The sequence below is a fragment of the Myripristis murdjan genome, chromosome 7, assembly GCF_902150065.1.
Source record: "Myripristis murdjan chromosome 7, fMyrMur1.1, whole genome shotgun sequence".
NCBI lineage: Eukaryota > Metazoa > Chordata > Actinopteri > Holocentriformes > Holocentridae > Myripristis > Myripristis murdjan.
In genome coordinates this window covers 21,270,951-21,296,981 of record NC_043986.1, presented here as the reverse complement: position 1 = coordinate 21,296,981, position 26,031 = coordinate 21,270,951, and the positions used below count along the sequence as shown (strand labels likewise).

General features: G+C 39.3%; 1 protein-coding gene across 1 annotated transcript in view; it reads right to left on the bottom strand.

Moving 5' to 3' along the window:
• Window positions 1–25,467, bottom strand: part of LOC115361882 (metabotropic glutamate receptor 4-like) — a 68,981-nt gene extending 43,514 nt beyond the window's left edge. The window contains exons 1-2 of the mRNA XM_030055576.1: window positions 25,318–25,467; window positions 1,345–1,480 (exon numbers count right to left, since the gene is read on the bottom strand). Of these exons, the coding sequence (XP_029911436.1) occupies window positions 1,345–1,480; window positions 25,318–25,429 (248 nt within the window). The 5' untranslated portion in view covers window positions 25,430–25,467. The remainder of the gene's footprint in view (window positions 1–1,344; window positions 1,481–25,317) is intronic.
• Window positions 25,468–26,031: the final 564 nt, after the last annotated feature.

The following is a 26,031-nucleotide window of genomic DNA, read 5'->3' as shown; positions in this document are numbered from 1 at the left end:
ATCATAGCTACAGAATGGGAGAAAAGAGAGCCGGCTTGCAAATTCCTGCTCTCCCATTGCATCGTTGTCAGAGCCAACCAGGCGTGAGGGTGGGAGTGACTTGGGTGAAGTATTGAATCTCAGGTGGGTGCTGTTTGAGCTGTTCAAGTTCAAATTTTAGACATGATTTTGCCCACTCTGCAAAGTTATCTACACAACAGTTTAAAAGGAGCGTGGGCGGGTGCCGTAGCAGCTGAACAGTTCATGAATATTTACGGTTTTGTGCAACTGCATTAATAAAGGATGTTGCTGATTATGCGTTTAATGCGAGCACGTCTTTGTTAATGTGACTGTTCATGCGTAGTTAATGTTAATAAACACAGCTTTCATTATAATCACATTAGTTGATGTAGTTGTTCATGTGTATTTCACACTAACTAAGCTGTGTTAAGGTTGCATGTTTAATTCATGGTATAAATTAGCTAATTTTAGTTAATAAATACTAGTAGCGTTAAATCACATGGGGCAGAAAATTGTGGATGCACTGCTGTATATGGGTGGAAACTTTAAAGCAGGTTGTATTTCTGGACATATTTCAGTCAGTGGTGTCAAAGCAGGTGATAGCTGATGCAACACACCCGCTGGGACATTATTGATTGATTGTGGTTTGGCCATTTGAATTGCATAACGTGGTTATAAGTTTCAGGCCACAGAGAGCAGCGCAACAGTTTTCTGCCTTCTGTGATTTAGTGTTGATTAGTTCTTTACAGCTAACCAGATGTACTGAAAATAATGTATGAAAATTTATCATCAGGAACCTGACGGCTGGGGAACAAGAGAAACTAGATGTACGCTGTCAACTTGGTCTGATGAAACTAATAAGGACATCGGTTGCATAATGCTGCCTTCCTGTCAGCTATTGCATATGATATTCTTGTAATGACTTCTTCCTGTTATGAGGCGTAAAAAATGTCTATATACCAACACAAATTCCTGATTTCTTGCCACCTTTAAAGGATATAAATATTGAGATGGTGGGCGGCGAACTGCATTTTGGAAGGAAAAAAAGAATCTAATTTCAATGTGGACACAGGAAATGCATTTTAATGCCAGGTGCAAAGGCGGCCGCAGTTAAAGATAATGTCGTTCTAAAAAGTATTAATCACTGTAACACGCTGATGGTTCTGCAGCGTCTTAGCAGCTTTGCCAAAATCCTCACATATGACCATCGGCTTTCTCTACTATTTTAAAACAGAAAATGTCAGCTAGTGGAAATTTAAAGCAAATATCAAACAGTGTTTTGGTTAAATCAAGGCAGGCAACAGTGACATTACTTCAGAACAATTTGAATTGCACTGCGCTCACCTGATATCATCTTCGTTGGCGAAGATAATGACTACTCGGGCGTTGGGGTTCTCACTCAGTCTGCGAATGATCTTGTCAAACTCTCCGCTCCTCGGTTCACGTGGTATTTTCACCGACTGCGAAATACACAGACCTCCTGCATGGAAAACAGAAGACAAATGTTTTAAAAATTAAACGGATCTAAGAAATAACTGCCTTTATATCTGAAAAAAAACTTTGAACAAAAGTCATAGCTAAAGTTGTTTAGACTGAATTTTTACCAGAGAATGGCAAACTCATGCAAATTAATAATGCATTTTAAAGAATATGTTGAGTCTACTCTAGGGTTACCAAGGAATATCTGCAGGGCAAAGTCAGGATTTTTTTTTCTTAAAAACCCAGTCCACTCAATCTTTTGGACTTTTTTTTTTTTTTTTTATGATGGAAGCACGATTAAATGTGTGCAGGTACAATATTTCACAGTATGAGGGATGCAAGATATTAAAAAATCTTTTCCTGGGCCACAAGGGGCAACTTTGAGACACGGAGACCTATTAATTCAGTTTATGGTCCTGCCAATGAGAGGGAAGGAATTCGGCAGCATTTGGGAGTTACATCTGTTTTGTAATTGAAAACAGGTGCCATTTGTGCAGAGTCACTCACTTTTGTCATCGCACATATTGTTTAATTATATTCAGCTTACAAACTATAATACGTTTCTTTAACGGAAACATGCTTTTGATTGTGGCTCTGTGTCATTAAAAGACGTGCAGAGTAGAATGTCAAATGTATTATTCAGTTTTGAATGTAATCAATCACTGACAAACTACTTAACCCTATTGTCCAATGAAATTGATTCATTCAGTTCTTATCTTGCTTGTTAGTCTCTGGCAAATACAATATGCAGTTCCCCACAGATTGGTATAAACAGAGTCCTCCCCCACTAAGAGATTCTCTGCTATTGAACACAAGTCTAAAAGCAGCAGGGAATGTCCACTGCTTACCAACAAGCCATGGCTTTCTAATTCCCAGCGCAACATTTCTGGAGAACTGTTTTGTCGCCCTGCCAAAATGCCACAGATTGTATGTGCATGCTAATGAATTCCCCTTTCGTGACCCAGTACAAAGCCAGCCCAATGAGCAATCAATGCAGGAATAATACCCTCTAGTTCAATGCATGGCGGCCAGACTCACACCATGAAACAAAGCCTGGCCCCAGCTCAGATACTAATAGGTTGGGAAACTGGAAATACAAGTAAAGAGAAGGGGATGTCGTTAAAGGAACATTGATGTCGGGCTGCTTTGCTTGTGGGTGCAAAAAGTCACTGCCGGTTAAGGCTTACAGGAGCTTCAGTCACTGGCCTGCACTGTCTCGCTGATTTCAGTGCAGTCTGCGGTACAACTTAATGATGCTGTCTTTGTTCTTTGAATCTGTGGTCGCACAGTTCCACTGGGGCTGTTTTCCATATAAGCTGTGTGTGGGTTTCCCTTGGTCATTCATGTCACAACTAGGACACGGTAGTTGTGGCCCACACATTGACTTGGTTAGCTGATGGATCGGTGGTTTCTCCACTGGAGGAAAGTTGTTTCTTTGTGTAAATTAGGCAACGTTCCCCGACATCTTGTTTTCTCACACTTAACACAGATTTGAGTACTTTGAGATTGGAGTCTTGATGTTTCCGTAAGAAATGAACAAAGGTGCTCTACTGGACGATTATCAACGTGAACCTGCTTTTAAAGCACCTCATGATTCGCCCTATTTATCATGGATTTCTATAATTTAGGATGTCCTGCTTGCTTAGGCTTTGACTAAACTGGAGCAGAAGCACATTTATCTGTCTCCCGCTTTGTATCATTATACTTACACTTGCCAGCCAGGCACATGGGAAATAAGGTAACGTAGCAGCAGCCCTCTGTTCTCAGAGACTCTATCAATCATTGCATTCTATGTCCCTGCCTCAGAGATGCTCCCGTCCCCTGTTCCCTCAACATATGGTATGTGGAAGCTGGGCACTCATCCCCTCCCTTTTTCCTCTCTTCTCACATCACCGGCCGGCAGTGGCATTGCTTTACCTCTGGAGAGAACGGCAGGAGGACTCGGGGATAAAAACCCGGCCTCAGGGAGTTAAAACCTGCTGAACAGGGCCTTCCACCGGGCCGGGCTGCTGCAACACTGTTAGCTGTAGGGTAGACAAGCCAATTTATTTTACTGTCAATACTATTCCATCCATCTGTCTGTCCGTCCGTCCGTCCATCCATCCATAAATCCATAAGTATAAGATAAAATGGTCCTTCAAGCTGAGGATCTCGATTCAAACTCTTGCAGCCATGAAAGCGTCATTGAGTAAAACACTGAATCCCAATTTGCTCAAGGGTTGCCTCTGTAGCTAGTCCTAGGACCCCCACCTGACACACACGCCTAAACACAGGGGTCAATGAAATTTTGTACTATTGCTACCCCTATACACACATACCAAGGTGCAAACACAAACATAAACACATGACGTTATTTCCCTTTAGACTTTGGACACGTTTGCTTGCAGAAAGGACTTTCACACATCCTTTTTCAACTATGCCAACCAATCTAAAATGACATTTTCATTTTCACAACCTCAAGTGCCTTTTAACTGCCGTATTTATAATTTGTGCTCATTATATGTTTAACATTTATTTATGAAAAGATAGTGAAAAGAATCTCTTTACAAGAGTCACGTTTTCAATAAAACACATTCCTAGATTGCGCTTTGCTGAAGGACGGCGTGTCATTTCAGAGATGCGCTCAAAGGAACTCTTCCTCTGCAATCCAGCACTCATCAGATTTCCCTCAGACCACCAGCTCCCACCCAAAGTCATGTTGTAAACACAAGAACATTGAGAGCAAGACAGATTGTAAAGCAATTAATGACTAATGTCTTGCAGCCCTGAGATAAAAATAGGGGAGAAAAAAACGTGTACTGTATTGCTTGTGTCTCCAGAGAAATGCAAAATTATCTGTTGATTAATTATACGGTTATACATCCCAATTACCTGATGATGATGTCTGCTGATTAAATAACCAGTGGCTTGTGTAAAGCCACTCTGAACAGAATGATTTCTACTTTGGCCCAGGAAAGTGTAAAATTAAATCTAGGAAATTAAGAGTAATTAAACTTGGAAACCAGCATTTTCTGCAGATCTGTTGGCGCATAGCATGCACCCGACTGATACAACTTAACATGAAGTGATGAGTTTGATCTTTTGGCAAAGTAAAATATCATTTATACTGCAGCTACCTCCTGACAACCTCATATGGAGTCTATTGTTTTCACGCACTCACACATGTACAGTGGTGAACAGGTAAAGTACAGTTACCTGAGTACTGTGCTTAAGTACATTATTCATGTACTTAGTATCTGTACTTCAGTATGTTTTTTTTTTTTTTTTTTTTTTTTTAACTTATAGCTTTTACTCCACTACATTTCAATTAAGGCTGTCATTTCTCAATAGTTTTAAGCATAACTTTGATGTCACCTGTTGGATTTTTTTTTTCTTTTCTAAAATGTGATTGGCCACACATTGTGTTCCTCAAAAGAGAAAAAAAAAAAACACTTGCTGTACCTGTTCTCAACTGGGTTTGATGAAACATCTAAAATCCATCACCCAGCTCTGTGAAACAAGGTCAAGCGAGACATTTGCTTTCAAAGTAAAACACGCCAGGTTAGGCGTTGGTACTGGCGACAGGACATAGAACACAATCATGATTCCATATCAGAGCACCTATGGCCATGTGTCAAGCCAAAGTTTGAGATTCTGAAAATGAAAAATAATGCATATCTTTTCAAATGTTTACTGTGTTTACCCGAGAAAGTATTCTGAGGCAGGCAAATGTTCGTTTCATTCCAGACACTTTAAATGAAGCTGTCTGAAGTTTTATGCACTGACTGAGATGTCATTTTTTTTAACGTTAGAATTAGAGCGAAGGAATTGTTGCCTCACTTTTCAATTGGCTCCCGCTTGTCTTATTGGGACCCAGCTCCTACTAACATGAATCTACAGCCATCACATTAATATAGCTAATGATAGCTAATGAAAATGTTGACTTATTGACAAATCCTGACAGAAATGTATATATTAATTTTTGTCTTATTAAAAAGAAAGTTAACATTTGAGTACTTCAGTATTTTAAAGCTAAAATAAAAGCAACTGCTCCAGTACTTCAACTCAAGTAATAATTTGACTGAGCAACTTTTACTTGCAGTGGAGTAATATTTGATGTTTTACCAGGAGTTTGGACAGTTTGACTCAAGTGACGAGGTTATGTACTTTGTCCACCGCTGTCCATTTACCACTGTTAACATGAGAGACACGTGTAACAACCACCTCTAAAAATAAATGTCACTCAGGAGAGACTGCAAGCCTCCTCTCTCATGTCTTCCACTGTCAGCCCTCGTGTCTCCTCTCCTAATAGCTCTGAACACTAATACTCATTCTCATTTGACACCCATGGGAGAGACAATACTGCCATAAACACTGAATATGCCCCGGCACTGTGACTGATTGCCACACAGCTTTGTGCTCAGTGAATAGATGTGAGGAAACAAAAAGAAGATAACTTGGGTGGGTGTTGCGGTGAGGCTATGGGTATAAATAGCATGTTTATCGGGATGCCCTGAGTGGAAATACCTACACATACAGCTCTAATTTGCATCTCAGCAAAAGTAACAGCGACAAAAATATCAACTGCTAAAACCTTGTGTGAGCCTGTTTTGTCTTTGCTATACTAATGGCCAGTAATTTTCCATTGCCACGGGCTTTGTCCAATCACGATAGCCAAACACACCGACAGTTAACAGTGAACACGGCTCCTCAAAACCATCTTCTTCACTGCAGACTGAACACAGATGAAAACGTGATTTCACTGCAATTCTATTTCAGCAAATGATTTGTTAGGCTACAAGTGCAATCAAGCAATAATTAGAAACTGTTTGAGCCGTACACAGTTGCAGCACGTCAGCGGAGACCGCTTCACATTACACAAGAGGAAATGCTGTCAAATTAGATCATATTAATGAAAACACATCGGGGAGACAAACAATATTGCTTAAAGTGATATGGGTAGATCTAGATGACGAGGTAAAAGCATCCCGGGTGATTTATTTAACTGTACCCCAAATGATTTATGTAAATGAACTGATCAGGGGCAAGGAAACCAACAGCGGAAATGGGGTGAAATCTCCAACATCCCCACTAGCAAGTTGCACCCTGGATGAACCACACTGTGTGTTCTGTGTTTTACTGAGTACACTATGTTTTTTTTTTCAAAGATTGTTTTGTGTTGGTGGTTGTTTTTCTTTTTTAGAACAAGAAAAATGGAGGGGGATTGCAAATGAAGTGCTGCAAGATAAGGGACAGGTACGATAAGGAGGACTATCTCTCAGCTCAGAGGGTCAAGTCCCGTGTTTGAGCAAGCAGCCCCCCCGGCCCGTGGACACGTCTCTGTAGCTGAAGCTGAGCTCTGACCTCCCTGCGTGTGACTGTGTCTGTCAGAGAAAATTAATTTCTCCTCCAGGGATCAATTATAGTATAATATCCCATTACAATTATTATTGACTGCTGAGGCGTCAAGATGTCCCAATCTACCAAAATTTCATCCATTTCTGCAGTATTGTGAGAATGGCTCATTTGAAATTAAAGACAGGAACCGACCCACATGGGAAACAACAGTAAAATGCACCACGTCGCTTTAAAGAAATACCAAGTGCTTATTTTGAGATTTGGTGTTAGATTTTGGGTGTTAGATCATCTTTTAATTCGAAACATATGAATGGCTCAACTATTAGATCGCACAAGATGGATGACCTCAATTTCACCCAACAATCACTGCAATTTATCTTTATTATGCCAAGCATCTGTGTCATTTTTCAAACCCGTAGCAGTGATCAAGCTCATTTGATCACAGAAGACTTCCTCTTGTGTATGCGTGCAGTGTTATCTGCAGTTCAAACACATGAATGTGTCTGCATGCATTTTCTGCAGACCCGGGATGACCTGCCAGGGACTAGACACTTGCTTAGTTTACTCAGTCTGCAGGCTAATATCAGAGAACAGCTCTGGGCTGAATGATGTCTGAACCCTGAGTTCACCATTGTGTACCGTTGGGGATCACTGTTCAGCATCATTTCTCTTGAGGCTGAGCAGTGATTTCATGCGAGGCTGGAGTGAAACTCAGGGCCTCCTGTCAGAGCCGCACACAAACAGCTGTGCTCTCCATCCTGCTTTGCTCTGTAAACAATTCAGAAATATATATGTCCAAGATCTGCTGTGGACTGGTGTGTGGTGAAGAAAATTATAATCAACATTTATAGTGTTCACACATTCCAAATAAAGACTTGAGTCTTTTCAAATAACTTTGCAGCATTAATACTGTATGTTTTGCACTGCCGGATATTTTCATTCATTCAGTTCATTTATTAGTTGGGATATCTGAGGAATTTAAGTCAAATGTGTGTGCAACCGTCATCTAAATTAAACTTTAACAAGCAGATGATTTCACCACAGGTAAACCATACTCTTCTCTTCTTGTAGTAAATTTCAATATTCTGTAATTACTGTTAACCTGCAGCAACAGATCAGCTTATACTGTATGCCAATTACCAGTAAATCTATTAGAAAATTATATTAAATAAACCCTAATTTAACCCAAATTTTATTGTTTCTCTCTCCTTCTGTCTCTGAACAGACAAATGTAATCTGATAATAATCTGATTAAACAAGTACTCTGCTTACAGCATTCATTTGGGGTCTTTTCTTAATTGAAAATATATGAATAAATAAATAAATAAATAAATAAATAAAACAAAGCTAAAACTTTTTTTTTTTTTTTTTCCCCCAGAAACCACTGCCAAATTGGGTTAGTATCTGCGTGACTGACATTACTGTACTTGTAAACAACACAATACTGCTTTCAGCCAGATCCTAATCATAATTTGAACTATATTTTATATACTGCACTACAGTTTATTTGAATTACATAATAATTTAATTTTGAGCTTTTCTATACTTTGAAACAGCCAATAAAATACAGTAAATATTGCAGCTGTCTGTTTCATTACTTTATATTCATGTAATAAACATAAAAATGTCAATTACATGGTCATCTGCAAGAGAAATAAAGAAAAATATAAATAAAAGAAAAAAAAATAGGTTATAATAATCATCTGCAACAGACATAAGCGCTGTATCTGAAGAACCTACAACATTTTGAGCCTTTATGTCTCCTTACAGTATTTTTTAGAATCAGTGAGCCCTTTTAAATTGCTGATTGAAATACTGTATGAGTACATGTATACTACTGTATTTGCTTTCTTATCTTTTTTTTTTTTTTTTTTACAAGAAAGTGTAGCATAGTTTCCTGTCAATTATACTGCTGGGTTCTCACTATCCTGAACCTTTGGCAGCTGTAATTACTTGGTAACACCCGAGCTCTTCCACAGCCATCAGCCACTGAGAGAACACTTCCTTTGCAATCGATGAAATTGGCTGCACTAACAGAGCTGTTTGCACTGGGTTTGCATTTGTGTTGTTTGTGTCCAAACTGTGCAACAATAGCACATATATATTCTGAATCTGCCGGTTGCACCAAAGCTACGTCACTCCTACACTGCTTGAAATATTCAAACCCAAGAAGCCATTGTTTTATGGCTGCTCCATTACCCCAAATAGAAAATAGCTACATGTCTTGTACATTTTATACAGGTTTCCTTGTAATGCAGCAGGACATATTTGAGTTTGAAATAAAGTTATGTGATTCTGAACAAAAGCATGGCCACGCAGCAGCAACAAAGCCAGCGATGGAACCGGCAGTGCTGAACAGGTTTTAACCCACATTAGCAACTCACCTTTTATTAAAACTCAAACTCATATCTGCATGAACCCATGCAGATATGAGGAGGAGGAATAGAATATGGGAGAAAAAAAATAGCTAATTTAGCAAAGAATATTCTTCTGTATGGTGCTTTTTAATCTTTTTAGACTGCTATCTGCCTGCAATTATTCATAATTTTGCTTTGATGCACATTCACCATCCAACTCCACTGTTTACCTGTGGGACCTGCAGGTGGCGGCTGGATCTGCAAATCATAGACAGAACTCTTAAGTTTTTAGCTGCCACACTGCGAACCACTTTATTATTGAACCTTATTATCACTGATGTCATTGCACTTCATTGTTTGTGTAGCTTGAGCAGAGAATTTTCAAAGGAAGCAATAAAGTTTATTATGGCTGTTGTGTGCTGGATAACCAACTGTACACTTCCTCTGTGTGTTGTTGGAGAAATGGGTGCTGCTGACCATTTGGGTATCAAAAGAGCACAAGATGAAACAAAATGATGGGAGGCAATTTTGCAGCTTGCTGTGCAGCCTTTTAGAATGACTGTCCAAGGCACTCATGGGGAGATGCTCTGATGTTAGTAAGAAAGATATCTGCATGGTGATATGTGGAATTAGACGGGATAAAAGGAGATTATGATTACTGTGACACATAATTTCTGTCTGCTTTCCCTAAAATAAGTATGTCTCAGTTTCATATTATAAAACACGCAAAACAGTACATTGCACTCATGGCTCATGGCTTAATCCATAACTAAGCCATATAATAAGATACTATCAACTTTCTTACATCTTAACCTGACTGCGTGTTAACCAGCCGCTCATGCTGGTTTCCCAAAATCACACAAACTCCCTCGGATTAGATCATGAGCTCCAAATACTATCTCATATGTTGCAATTACTCAAAAGCATAACTCATAAGAACAGTTGAAACAGCTATATTCTGTTGATATTTCAGTTTCATATAAAATCTACCTCTCTGTTATTCCCATTTCCACCCGTCAGGTAGAACGCTGCATCACCATGAGACAGAAATGCATGATATTGGATTTTTTGCTGATATACAATATACTGACATTTTTCAACTCTTTTGGCTGATGCTGATACCGATATATGCATGTATGTTCTTCCCCACATAACTGCAGCAAACATCAAGTCTCCCCTTCAGTGGGATTAACATATTATTATGCCAGCTCTTATTGTGAAGGCCCAATGGCAGATGCACAGATAAAATACCATGGTTTTCAAAATATACACTTTCCATTGGGCAAAATAAGAAAACTACTTCAACTTAGGTTATGTAAAACATGGTGTATTTATTTTTATGTAGCATTTTCTTTCAAAACAAAACTGTGAGATTCATCCGACTGAAACAGGTTTGGATGATGCTCTGCCTGAGAAAATGCTGACAACAGCCACAGCCAGCACAGATTTGACTTGTGTCACATATCGGCAGAAATCTGTATTTCAGTCTGATACTGATATTTCGTTTCTAAAGCCGATATTGGCCGATACTGATGCCATGCCAGTATTATCGTGCATCCCTATCATGGGATCTTTTTTTTTTTCTTTCACCATTTCAGCCATTTTGACATCAACAGGAAGGTAAACACAGGTATTACTAATAACACACATTTAACACATTTAGTTCTAACAGAGCCAAGGTCTGGTGCGTACTGTCTCAGTGGAAAGACTCTGGTAAATTTAACAAAACATTAATTAATGTTAGTAGCAACACCTCAATTAAAAACATATTTTCATCTTGCTGGCTTTCTGGTTTATAAACAATTCAAATTTGATCATTGTATTGATGACTTAATCTGCTCTAATGGCCCACTGTGATTTTTTGGCTTAATTTGTTTGTTAACTTCATTTCATTGCCTTAATTTGTTTTTAAGTTGATTTATTTTGTTCCAGTGTTTTTATTTGTCTCATGTTGTGCAGCACTTTGGGCAATGTTTTGTTGTATTTGAATGTGCTCTCTGAATAAACTGGCGTACGCCTTATGATCTCCTGTGAAAACGGTCTGGTGGTGATGTGACTGAGGCGTTCGAGCAGAGCGCAGGCTGAACGCTCCTGAACTCGACTGAAACAGCTGAAACTTTCCTACGATCGACTCCTGAGTATGTGGAGTGTTTCGCTCTCCTCTTCATTTACACTGAGAACACTGACTTGAACAAAGTTGAAAAAAATTTGCAAATATTAAAAAAAAAAAAGAAAAAGAAAAGGGAGGGCGCAATGCAAGATTTGAAAGATTAAAAGCTCAGCTAAGCCCTTGTTTTTATCGGACATGTCACCAAGAATCAACAATGCATTCGATCAGCGATGAATCAGCAAATCGGGGGTGAAAAAGGAAACAAAAACAAAACAAAACAGATGCATTTTAGAATTTTTACTCAACAAACTATTCTGATATAATGTCAGCATTGATTTAAAATGTACATTTTACCACAAGATTCATACGCATTCCTTGTATTAAGAGCTGAGGCAATTGATTTAAGAATGGAAAAGCAGTCTTCAGTGAAATGAGCATAAAAAAAGAAGCCAGCAATACAGGACGTGCTATACTGTGCTATACATCATTATGAGCTGCAAGGCTGTAATCAGAGGTTTCTGTAATCAAAACTAATCCAGTCGAGCTTGTAACAGTATTGATTCCTACGCTAACAATCTGTGAAAGTGCGCTTGAGAACACAACTGGGTTGAACTGTTGCTGTACTTTGGCCTCAAAGTTGATGGATCAACAGTAAGTATTTGTTGGCATGGCTATTTTCTTAAGCCAAATGGCAACCAGTCATGGTATTACATCCGTCAGCAACCCTGGCCTGATATCAGCACGCCTTAAGTCCCAGAGGGAAATGGCCCCTTTATCCCCGTAGCGCACTGGAGGCTCTTAGAAGGCAAGAGGGCAGATGTGACAGAACATGCTATTTTACACAAACAGTATTAATCTTCCCAGAGTGTCCCTACAGTTTGGTGCACCGTTTTTATAGAGCCTGGACTTGAATCTCTGTTTTTATAGAGCCTGGACTTGAATCTCTGTAAGCATGCAGTGGCCTTCTTAACCCCTTACCATTCTCTTTGAATGCATTTTGGGGGTGTGCAGGGGATCTTCAGAGGCAGATAAAAGGTCAACACTACATGCCACATAGAGGTGGTTAACATCATCTGAAAGCTGGGAACCTACAAGTTGATTTGAGATGCAGCTCAGCACTATGTGCCAAGTTATTATAGTCATAAACCTGTAATAAAAGCTGTGTTTTGGTCAGGTTTTGGTTTGATACACAGATTTGGTGTAAACATTTAATCATTTTTGACTGCTCAAGAATTCATAAACACGGTCAGAAATGCCTCCTGAATACCACGTTAGGACATCGTAGAAAAATTCTTGCTTTGATTTGGTGTCAAATATGTTCGAAATTTGGAGAATTCTGTAAAAACTGCATTTTTCAGTGGTAAGTAACATAAGTAAAATAAATAAAATAAGTTAAACCCAAACTCAGCTCTGAAGCTCTGAAGTGTGTTAGCAGCAAGGTTTTTTTGAGCAAATGGGTCAGTTCAACCCGAGGCTGCACAAGAAAGTCACAGACATTTCGGCACTTGTATTTCATATTCTTCTGGACAGAATAGTAATTCCATGTCATTGTCAACCATTGAGGTTTCTCTGGCCCTTTTGCTGTCTATTCAGCCTCAAGATCCTGAATAAATAAAAGGTACATGACAACAGGGTCTGGGGCAACTCTAAATTAGATTTCAAAATGACTGAATGACATTTTCTTACTCAGGGTGAATGATTTATAAATCAAAGACGGGCCTCTTAGCGCTTTGAAAGAAGCTTTCCTTCACTGTGATGAAATGACTCTCCTGGAAACCACGGGGCTTTATATTTACCAATGGAGACTACCTCGCAAAGCTCAGCTTTGAGAGGAAAATGTTTTTAAATCTAAGCTGAAGAGTTTATCCGTATGTTCTGCATCAACGTCAGCGCCGCAGTCTACTTTGAAGGTGGACAGAAGAAGAGTTTATCAGGTGATATATGTTGCCTTCAGTACTTTCCATAGTTAGTCAGTCACAAGTTGGAGAGAAAGTTTCTGTATCACTGCTTAGAATATGAAAAATGGCCTGTTGGGATTGTTAATATGGGGCACTGCTAGAAACAATGCAGCAGTATGAATGGTCAGCAGTTTTTTCTTAGATGCCTTACCATATAAATATGACTTTGCTTATTTGGTTGTGCATTAAGTGTCAAAATAGTTTGGGCAAGAGCCTCATATAATAACAAACATGTGGCTGCTGCTCATAGCCTCATGATTACGCGTGATCTGCTATCGTTGAGCTATTTCTCAATTAAGTCTACATTTTATCTTTAATCAGACTCACTGAGACTTTTGTATATTTTGTGTAATCAAAGCTTTTATCGAGACAGTATGCCACAGATGTGTCACAGTGTTTTGCTTTCTCCAGACTGTGTGACGTCCTTTGAATTCTGCAGTGAGAAAGCCCAGAGGATTTTAATCCACCACAGTGTTATGGGACACAGCAGTGTGTTCGGATGACTTAAAAGGCGATGGGGAGAGACGACACTTGATAGAGATGTTTCTGCAAATGAATATGTCAGCTGTCAACTAAATCTGGAGAGTTTCTAGAAGCTTACATATAAAATGAACCCTGGCAATAGGGGAAAACTTTGAAACAAAAACTTTCAATGATTTTTTAAAAAATTTTTTTTTATTTGTATTCATAGGTTTTCTGAAACTTTTACAAACATTTGACCCTAACATCACCTCGGATCTCCCCAATGCAAGTCAGAGGTGTGTGTGTGTGTGTGTGTGTGTGTGTGTGTGTGTGTGTGATTGATTTTACTTGATGTAAAGAAGTAAAATCAATCACAAATCATCCATAATAACATGACTATATAGTGTCGCTGAGATAGGGGTGCATATATTCCTGGTTTGTGCAAAATAACAATTTTTATTTTTTTATTTTTTTTAATTTTGTTTTTGTTTGTATGTTAATTTGTGTGTGTGTGTGTGTGTGTGTGTGTGTGTGGCGTGTTGGTGGTTAGGTAGCCACACACAGTGGGGGCAGCGGGCCAGACTGTTCACCCAAGGCGCCATACAAGCCAGCTCCACCACAGCCTCCAGTTTTGATTTCAGTGCTCTCAGAGGTGAGGTTGGGACACTCTTTCATGGAGTGTAGGCAGTTTCCTGTGACATGATAGAGATAAAGCACATTATGCAAAAGAGAAAAGAAGTTCTGTGGCACAGTCTTGAGGCTTGACAGTCGTTCTCTCTGCACACCTGCAGCTAAAGCCCTCCACTGGTGTTGAAACTGAAGTTCCAGGTGGTTGAAAGTAAAATGAAGCAAACCTCGCAAGTGTACTCTGGATTTGACAGGTTTAAAGACATGAAACCATTTGCAAAACGCTGCAAACTGCTAATCAAATGAAGTAATGAGTAGTGAAAAATAAGAAGTGCTAGATGGGCACATCAAACAGCATAATCATATAGATACAGCCAATGATGTAAATAAGCCATGAAACAATAATTTATTTTAAATCAATTTTACCAAGTATATAGTGGCAATATATTGTATAACACTTATAACTAATAACTATAACAGTCCCAGTCTTTGTCGTATTTGTAAAGGTCTTATTAAAGCTTTCTTATTTTCATATGTGTAGCATATTTCTGGAGAGTCCAATCTTAATATATTCAAAGTAAAAAGGTTCTTGATCAAAAAATAATAATGTTATGACAGGTTCTTAGGCGTGTTTTGCTTCGACCTGTGCAATCTCACTTCATACATTATCACGTTTCATTTGGTTATTCAATATCTACCAGTAAAATAAATAAATATCATGAATAAAAAAAATAAAAAACATGTTTTCATGTAAATGTACATTCAGATTTTGTCGAAATTTGTCCATATCCTTGATCTTCTCATGCATTTACACGAGCAATTTTTTTTTCCCAGAATGCTTGCTGCTGTGGCTGCAGACTTGTGCCGTGGGATGGCTATAGCATGAATAATGTAAGGGGGTGCTCAGTGCTGGGAAAAACGGGGGAAATACCAAGGATATAGGAGGATGTACTGTCAGAGTAAATTCACCTAATGTCTCCTTTAACCCTCAGAAGCCCTGCACAGCAATCATCAGTGCTCACTGAGGCCTGCTTGAAAGAGCAGCTGTCAGGGTCCTGAGAGGGATTTCCGAGGTTGGAGATTTTGAGCCAAGGGGAGAGGCACCCGGTGACTGTCTCTTTCTTTCTTTCTTTCTTTCTTTCTTTCTTTCTCATATTCTACCTATAAAATGTAATTACAATGGATCAATGCCAGGATTACAAGAATAAAAATGAGCTCTGAATCACATATTTTACAGTCTTTTTTTGTTTGTTTGTTTGTTTTGTTTTGTTTTTAATCAGAATAATGTTTTGAATGGGAAATCCCATTATCATTATGCAAATGGCGCTGTCTGTACCATTACAATATTGTAATAATATTTGTAATATTAATGTATTGTTTGTTGTCCATGTAAAACAATTACCATGTATTGTAAAAAAAAAAAAAAAAGGCAAAATTCTTATACATGGTGCCATTTAGTGATTAATGGTTCTTCTCGACATTCCTCTCATGACAAAGGGTACAGTACGGAGCCCTCATTGCTAACATTTGCAATTTGCATAATCTCCCTGTCATCCCTGTGCTGCTGGCTGCTATCCCTGTCTCATTCTCTCCTTCAACTGTCATCTGACCCAAAAAAAAAACAACAAAAAAAAAAAACTGTAAGTTGAAATTATCCTTTCCATTAAACCTTGATGGTATAATTGGAAAGATACTTAAGGAAAAAAATGCTCACAAAAAATCAAAATACGTAAATAATGACATTCAATAACATAACAAAACAAAAGACTGGCTTAGAGACATTTTATTCGTTTTTTTTTTTTATGACCTTAAGGTCGATTAACACTGTCAGACCTACTGAAAGTGATTATATAAGGCAAAACTATGTTCAGTGCTCACCCATGAAAGTGTGGGGGAAAAATACCTCTTTCCACACGAAGAGAATCAAATGCCTCAGAGTCTCAGCCTCCTTTGCTATGGAGAACCAAACAGTCTCTAATAAGGACACCAGAGAACTGGGAAGCTTTTCTGATTTTCAGAATAAATAAATCAAGGAATTCCTCCGCCGAGGGAGCACATACTGCTGCATCAAGGACAGCCTTGTATTTCGGGGGTCAAAAAAAAGCGAGTCATCATAGTGAAAAACTGTCGTATTCCTTGCCCCTTTTGATCATACTGCATAATTGGACTCAAGCCTCTATTCATCAGGGACGTTTGATTGCCTTATACAATGAACAATGGGAAACCATGTGAGTGACCACACACACGTCCAAAAGGCCCTGTAACTCCACACTTAACCCTCTCAGATGTGCAGTAATAGGATGCATAAGAGAGCATTCATGGTGCATGAGTGTGCAAGAGGAAATGAAGGTGCAAAAAACATCTCTTATACTTGAAATAGAAATTTAATTCTGAACTCATATATTTGAACAGTGTGTCATCCTCCCACCTTTCTGACAAACAGCAACTGTAACAGTAGAGAAAAAAAAATCAGAGTGAGTCTCTAGCTCCTATGCTGCATTTATATTGTAGTGGTATGGGCATGATTTTTGTTGTTTCCAATATGAGGACAATGGTCCACCTGCTCCTCTTGTTTCCTCTTCCAGAGAAGATAAAACAGTGAATAAGCAAGAGCTTTCTACTTCTGACGATAAAACTTGGAGTCTGGGAGAAAAAACATGTAGTGCCAAATTCTGGTTTGGCTCGGCTACTCCAATTCCCTGTTTGGATTCTCATTTTCTTACAGTGGGAATCATATTTGATAATGTGTATAACATATAAGATGTTTTCAAATGAAATGGAATACTGATGCTTTTTAAAGAGTGTCTTTTTTATTTTATCTTTATTCATTTATTTATGTCTTTTTTTTTTTTTTTTTTAGTTGTATAATGTGTATTATCACAATCACCATGACATCAAAGGGGTAGGTGCCCATTGTGGCTGCTGCCAACTGGTGTTTTTAGGCAACAGTACGAATGCGTGCATGGTTAAGGACGTGTCAGCTACCCAAAAGCTCTGTTCCCTGCCAACAAATATAATTATGAGTTAGCAAACACCCCATTTTTTTTCACTTTGTGGCTGAGATCGCCTGTGACTGGAATACATTAAGTGCTCAATATTATGCAGAAGTTAGAAGTCAGCTGATGTTTGTGAGTGCAGTGGCGGGCAGCCAATAGTCAAACATGCAGCAATAAGTAAGATGGCAAGATCACTGAGAACACACCTCTGACACTTTCACAGCTTTTCTGTGTGAGAAAAAGCCAAGGAACGAACAGCTTATCAGGATGTTGCCTTTGGCTGGAGAGACAATTAAACATGGAAACATGCATAGCAACAGCTATGTTTTCCTCTTTGATTAGCAGACTACGCATCTCAAATGCAGCATACTAAAAACAGAGAATATGTGAACTACAACGCACTATACTTGCTGCAAGGCAAGCACCTACAGCGGTGTTATGATATTTTATTCACTGAAAATAAAATGATTTCTTCTCCAGGATGAACTGGAGTGTTGTTTTCATGGCATCAATAAAGTACAACAGCATTCAAAGGGAAATCCAGTCAAGATTAAGTAGATTATGGTTTAACTTGAAAATCATATAATCTTATTTATGGTGAAACTGAAGGGCTTGCATAACAGCAGCATTATCCTCTTATTTGTCACAGCAGAGGGACAGCTTTTTAAATGGGCTGTAACAGTAAAATTCAAGAATATGCAAGCCTACCAAAGGCTTCAGAGAGCTGCGCTATGGATGGGTGTGAAAAGATGAAGCGAAGATTGAGTCCAACAGCATGTTGAGAATTATTCTTCTGTATGTTACTGCCAGTACAGTCAGCATCTAATACACTTCATCAGACGCTCAATCAGGATCAATCAGTCAATCAATCAAGTTTACTTGTCACATGTAATCATGTATGGTTCAATCAGTGAAATGTAATCCTGCCAGTTCCTTCATTTTATGCATTTGAAGAGTTTAAGTAGAATAGGATCAGTGATATTAATAAATATATGTGAATGACTAGAAGGGAGGGGGTGGTCTCAGAGACTTCATTTAGGATCCTAATGGCCTGAGGGAGGAAGCTCTTCCTGAGTCTCTCAGTGCTGGCCTGGTGTATCCGGTCCCTTCTTCCCGACCGCAGCAGGGAACAAAGGCTGCTATCCGGGAGGTTGGGATCTTTAATGATCCTGATATTCTCCTCATTCTTGCAGCGCCTGGTGTAAATACATAGCCGGTATTTATCCCCTCCACCTTTTCCTCGATGTTTACTCCAGTGTTTACTTTTGAAAACCTTGTCCAGCCAGGATCAGCATTAATGTTAGAAAACAGGTTTATTTTGAGAGGTTGAGCATCTTGACAATGACAATCACAATGACAATGTTAAACACACTGTGTGTCAGATTCTGTTATTCTCAGCTTTACAGTGTAACTCCGCATTCATAGCAATTCAGGAGACACAGTTTGAGTCATTTCCAAATTACGATTTGTAAAATACATATTTAGAAAGATAGAAATATTTATGGTATAGCAATGCCCTTATCAATTGCATTCATCAGTATGACGAATGCAACCCTTGTCTGTATAACAGGTAAAGGTAAATATTCTCATCAACTACTTTTTCATGTCTGTATGAGAGTCAAAAAAGTTCTGCTGGATATTACATAAAGGATGTCTGGCTGCTATTTTCCCCGTCTCAAGGTCTAATTCACTAAAGATATTGTGCTAATGATATTACGGTGCAAACTTGCACATAAAGTTTTTTCTGACTGCAGTTATCCTTGTGGCAAAGTATAAATTTTGCTGTTGGCACCAAGCTCACAGAGGGCAGGTTCAATGTCATCTTTGATGTCATCGAGTTTTACTAGAATTGTTTGATCTGGCAATCCGTATCTGTGAATAATTTCAGACTCAGGTAAATCAAAAAGTTATACACTCCTTTGGAATTTCCCCTCTCTAGCATGTCTGGCGTGACGATGCCTTCACCTGGCTACAATCACTGCGGCCATGATCACTGCAAAGTCTGTGTGACCGCCTTAACAGTGCACTTCAATTACCACCAACTCTCTGAAGACGCTAATAATTTCAGTCTGTGTGTGGCTATTAGCAATGGTGCACTGTGATGCTATTTGCTTGGCAGTGCAGTCAGTAGCGGTTTTAGGCACGGGCGAACCGGGCAGCCGCCCGGGGCGGCATTTTCTCATGTCACGTGGGGGGCGGCACGAGCGCAAAAAAAAAAAAAAAAAAAAAAAAATCATCAGCGCTGCAAAGCAGTTTTCTATAACCGTATTCATCTGAATATAAGACCACTGGTGGTTCTGCCTATGTTGCCGCCCTAGGCGAAATTACTGGCTTGCACCCTTTCATGTTACTACTCCAACCCCCCCGCCCCCGCGGCACCATCAGGCGGCATCACGCGAGCCGGCCGCGGCACCAGCTGGCATCAGGCCGCTCACCTGTCAGATCCAGCAGACCTGACCGGGTGGGCGCGGTACCGGCCGGTGCCGCGGCCGGCTCGCGTGATGCCGACTGATGGTGCCGCGGCATATTGCGGGTAGTCTAGAAAACTGGCGATTTTTTTTTCTCGTGTGCCCCTAAGTAGATTGCGCAAGGCAGCAATTTCGCCCAGGGCGGCAACATGGGCCGAACCGCCACTGAGTGCAGTTATGGGTGCATTTCGCCAGTGCTTTGTGAATTACATGGTATCTTTTTGTCTTATTTGCACAGGTTTAGCATCCTCAAAAGCCTTGCAATCCTTTTGTGAATTCGCTCCCGAGTGTCCATTTCACCTCTGTTTCCACTTGAAAGGCCAGTGAACAAGCATCAAATTATATTAGACTCTCTTGCCAATAACACCTTGAGTCACACTAAACCTCCAAAAAACATAACAAAGTCAACCTTATTCACTTGCTGGCCCCTTTGAAAACTTCATGGCATCCACACTCTGCCTTATGTAATGTATGTGTGTTGTTTTATCCTCTTTTGCCAAGTCAGATATAGATGGGTGTTAAATGGTTACAGAACCTACATGTTTGGGTTTTTCTGCCTCTGTTTTGTCACCCTAAGTTTTATCTTTGGCCTTCAGCTGTGGCCTAAAGGTGCAGATATTCTGCTGGCCAATGCTGAAGTCAATGCAAAACAATTAAAAATTAAAAATATTCTCTTTCTGAACATGAAATTCGCCCTGAAATGTGTGACTGAAGGGTTGAAACTGAACTTTACCACAGGATTACCAGCTGCAGTGGGCTGAAGTTTGCATCTCAGAAGGATAGTTATATGTCACGGAAACACTTTACAATAAGAGTACAACAATTAATGTTAGTTAACATTAGTTAATGCCGTAATGGTTAATTAACTGTTAGTTAATGATGATTATAGCATTTACTAATGTTAATAATATCTACAATAACCCTTAAATAAAATATAAATTAATACCTTAGCATGAACAGCATTAGCACATGATTCTTAGATACATTGGTTAGTTAACTGTTACTTAATGTTTATTACCTGTTACTTAATGTTTATTACAGCATTAACTAACGTTAATTGTTGTACTCTTATTGTAAATTGTTACCAATGTCACCATAGAAATCATTTTTTAATGTATTAAAGTCATAATTATCTTGTATTTGTGTATCTGTGTCTGACTAATTGTGTAAATGAATTTGCTTCTTGAGAACAGATAAAACTCTAATCTAAAGACGTGTAGGAAGCCTCAACTGACTGCAATCACACCATGTGAATGCTCCAAAATAATGTGAAAAGGCATCTCTTGTGTGCACAAAGTAAACAAAAGAGAAGGGACTTCAATTAACACAGATGACTGGTTCCATTACTTAAATGGAGCCATTAAATATAATGTTGAAGGTTACAAGAAATTTGATAATGTAGCTGATTTTTGCACAAAAGGGGGTATTGGAGCGCAAAAGATGTACAGCTTTAATTTTGTTCTTTTGCTCAATAAAGCCTGTGTTAGTTTCACCAAAAATCCATTTCAGTGTGTTTTAACTAAACCCACTCAGTCTCTTGTACTGACCGTGCACTCTGAACTTAAAATGTAAACGTTCTTCTCCTATAGATCTGTTACAATCAGCTTGATGTTAGATGTAACAATACAACGAAAACAATGTGACATTAGCAAGGTAACAGCGCAGCTCAGTATGGCCTTTTGCTGGTTAATGAGACAGAACGTTTGGCCAGTTCTGATCTGGCAGCTTTATTATGTGAGCAGACGGCAGCAGAAGCCATTTAGCAGCCAAATACCTGTGCCTTTGATTTAGACAGGACTGCCTGCTAGGTTGTTGTGCTCTCTTGTGCAGTCAATCAGAGGCTGAATTGGAGAGAAGAACGGTGGAATCAAATCGTACGTTTTAGCATATGGAGAATAGGTCATGTCAGTCAATATGCCTCTGTATAGAAAATTAAGCAAGGAAACAAGGTATTAAATAGCTGCACCACCTAGGTATCTTAAATTAGTTTAGAGTGAGCTTCCTTTGCTTTGAGATTGGTGTTTGGCGCTAGCCAGTGATTTTGCATGTGTGGTTGACAGGTCCTGCCACACAGGTTAAATCAAATTTGAAATATGAGAAAGAAAAAAAAATGGTCGGAGAAATTTGGTCCTGAGTTTCCTGAACAAATGCAGTATTGTTGCAGCTTTCAAAAACCCAGTCCAAATGTCATCAGAGAGGTGGGGCAGGTGTTAGGTGAATGAAGTGTATCTTGTTTTTGTTTGCTTTCCAAGGTCATCTCTTTCATCTTGGTGATTTTTTTTTCTCAAACCAGATAGGCATGGTGCTCACATAATTCACAAAAATACACAAGCTAGCACCTTAGTCAAACATGCCTTAAAGCCATATCATTTCCACATTTGGCCAAAATCAGTTTACCATTATGAAATATGTCTTTATTAACCCACAAACAGCAGTGAACAAAACTAGAGAATACACTTCATCCACACCTATTGTATCTTTAAAAAATAGCAATACATTGTTGACCTAACGACTCTAACAAGCTGTGTTGGACACTGAGAAACATGCATGGTGCATGGTAACCCTATGGCTTTGAAACATCACAACAAGTTTAATTTTTGTGACTTTAGAATAAAATTTTGTGGGGGGAAAGAATTGCATTTTATTGTGTTTTTGTATTAATCATAATGCCTTGCACTGCATCACATCAAATCCAAATGTATGGTCTCCGTTCATTGTACTTTTGCTCCTATATTCAGTCTTTCTGCCTTGAGAATGTATATAATATTGCCCTACTACTGCCTCTACTAATAATAGTATTGCTGTTGGACTTGTTGTTATTATTATTTAATCAAAGCCGTAGCTGTAGCTGTGTCATGTTAATGAGCGCCTTTGTTTTCTTCAGCAATTTGTGCATATGATGAGTATAAGTTAATTTAAATAATTTAGAACGGGTAAACACAATCACACTTAATTGGAGAATAATAAAATTATTCCCAATTAGTGTAACTTGCAGAGCATTTCTAAGAATTTGTCACATAACTTATAAAGCGAGCATGTTAAAAGTGAGAGGGCTTTGTTTTTAAGCGATATAGATCAGTTTTTTCGTGTATTGCTATTCATAAAGCACTATTTTAATGTAAAAATTGTTTAACAGATGTAAAGAAGATCCAAAACTCAGATTCCATGTTACAATACTACATAGAAGGAAGATATGCTGCCAAGCACTTGTTATTCTCTCTTTTATCCCACATACCCGTTTCTCTGTCTCATGCCACCTGCATAGTATAAACTAGAGGTATAGCGGTGGAAGATTGTGCTGTCCTGGTTGTGCTAATGAGTTGTGCAGGGGAGTTTAAGACTTGTGAAGATATTTGGTGTACGGTATTCCCTTGTACCTCTGACAAAAGTAGTCTACTTCTGTATAACCTCTTATTTTCTTCCAGCAACAGTGAGGATCAGATTTTCAAGCTAAACCAATTTCAGCCCTTGGAATGACTTCCCTCTAAATTCATTAGGGCTTCATTTGGAATGCACTTTCGCAAGATCTCTGCACATGTAATTTACGAGTCCAAGTTCCCTCTAAATTGTTCTGTGTGGAGTTGCCCTCATATGGACAGTTCCCCCCGCTCGGCTGGAGGGCCTAGGTGCTTCTGTGGGAGTAATCTGCTGCTGGTGTCTCTCCAGGATGACTGATGATGGGCAGCAGCTTAGAGCTGGCAGGAAAAAGGGGGCCGCAGTGGCACAGAGAGCACTGGACATGTCGGTAGTGATTACATTCTGCTTCAGCAGGGGTCAGGAGTCACACTGAGCGTGTGCGGGCAGCTTTCTGCACCGAGCTCGCTGCACTCCCGACGCCACAACACCAACCCCCTCCGTTGCTCCAGGCTTGCTCTTCTGCCTCTCATTCGCAAGTCTTTCTCTTGGTCTTTGAAACCCAAATTCAGTTGCCTGTAGTTGTGTAGCAGCTGAAAGTATTCCCCGGAGATAGGGCTGAAGAGCTTAGCGCAAACTCAGATTTCAGGCAAAGAATGCAGATTTCCGCACTAATCAAACCGAGCAGTTTGCATGTTTAAAAAAAGTGAAATTAGAGTAAATATTTCCATCTCTAAGCTGTACTGTCACTTATAAAGCAGGGTGACAGATCTTGCTCTGCACAATTTTATACAGTATTTTCAGTTTCATGGCATTTTAGAGATGATGGAAACACTACTCCACCGACCCCACTCACACTCACACACTCAAATAAATACATTCACTCATAAGCACGTACTGGTGTAAATGTGGACATACGGTAATTTGTGCACACGGTGAAGTAAACAAGTAATTTCAAACATGCAGTGCGACTGAATGGATTTCCATGTTCCATTCAGTCATTAATTCATCAATGCTGAACATTCATTCAGCGGTAACCTGCTTAACGTTCCAATATTTTCATTATTCATTTGCCTCGTGATACAAATCAGTATCTACTTATTTTGAGATTAAGTTGCCAACAACACATCAATCAAAGACAGGTTAAGCTTGGCAAGACAGAGATGAATAGCCCACGGCTCTTAAGCAACAAGAAAAAAGAAGCAGAATTAATCATTTCTCGCTTGCTCTGTATCCCATAGGCACAGCACAAAGAGGGAACAATCTCACCTTATAGTTTCAGGGAAAATTACACAGAATCCCTATTCGCCACCAACGGTTTGATGTTCTTTCTTTAGCAGAGAATTATTTTATTTCTGATTATGCATACCAAAAAGTGATAATTATATGCATATGCAGCCAGTTGTGATGAACCTAAAGTCTGCAATGTGCTAAGGCAAGCATCAGACACAAGACCAGGAGATGAGTTAAAATGAGATAGTGAGTGTACCAATAAACTCACCACAGGTTTTCATTCATTTCAACACTCAGGGCTTACAGTGGTGTGAATGTCCATTAACCTGTAGTGCTGCTTTGGGAGCCACTAATATATCAGCACTATAATTCCACACTTGAGTAACAAATGAGCAGATGCTGGTCACTGTGTCAACTAATACAGCACAGAAAGCTCTAAAGAGCTACTGGCTAGTTTCCAAGGAGGGTTCCTGCTTTATTCATCAAGCTGATTAAACAATTCAGAAGCTGCTCCTTCATGACATGTGCATAGTCGCAGAAAGAGTCAAGTGCTGTTCAGCCGTTTGAAGGTTTGTGGTACAGTGTGGGATCCTTTCGTCGCAAACAGCCCATGATGCTTTTTTAGAAAAAGACTCTCGAGGCAAATGAAACGCAACACTGAGCATAATGAAGGGAATCACCGGATCTCTAAAAACTAGTTTTGAAAATGGCTTTTGTCTGTGTTTACATAATCAAGCTGCATATTGGATGTTTTTTAATAAATACACATTTGAGAGATAGAGTTGAATGGCTACATCTGAAAACTATAATGCACTCGTGTTCATATTGGTTGTGGATTTTTGTACGTCTGGTCAGTGGCTCATAAAATGAGATTCAGATAGTTTGCATTAGCCTAAATAAACCGTGGCATGCTTATGGGAAGGCTTCGAGACTCACCGTCCTCCCGAGACTTCTGAATAAAAGCCTCAACTCCGCTCTCTCCGTAGTTTCCCTCTGAAGCTACAGTGGAGACATAGTTCCAGCGCATGGCTTTAACGATGTCCACCATGGCCTGGGCCTGGTAGGTGTCTGGGGGCACCACCCGGGAGAAGAAGTCATAGCGGGTATTATCACTCAGCTCCGGGGCTGTGGAGGCATAGCTCACCTGAGGAATCTATGAGAAAGAGCAAGAGAAAGACAGAAGAATATTTAGACATCATGCAGATAATTTATATACAGGGCACTGTGTAAATGAATTATATTACTGTGAGAAGGCTCTACATCAATCGGATTATGTGTTTCATTTACAAACACAGCAGTAGTAAGACTCCGACTGCCTGCTGATATCTCTCAGCTGCTCCTTGATGGTATAGTCCTGTTCTACAGTGTTGCTTTAAATAGCCAACCAGCTTAGCTACAATACTTTGAGTATTTCCACAGCCTGTCAAGCCACATATAAGCTGCTGGTGGATTCACACTTGTCCCCAACCTAAAGTTGTTTTATTTAGCATTGGAAGGTATTTAAAGACGATGCCATCTGCCTCGAAAACTGTGATAACACATCCTCAGACAAATACATTGTGTTCCTGTGTGAGGGAAAAGTAAGAGAAGGTAATTCATCTTGTAATTATTATTATCAATTGTATAATTTCCTAATTGTGTCAGAATAGT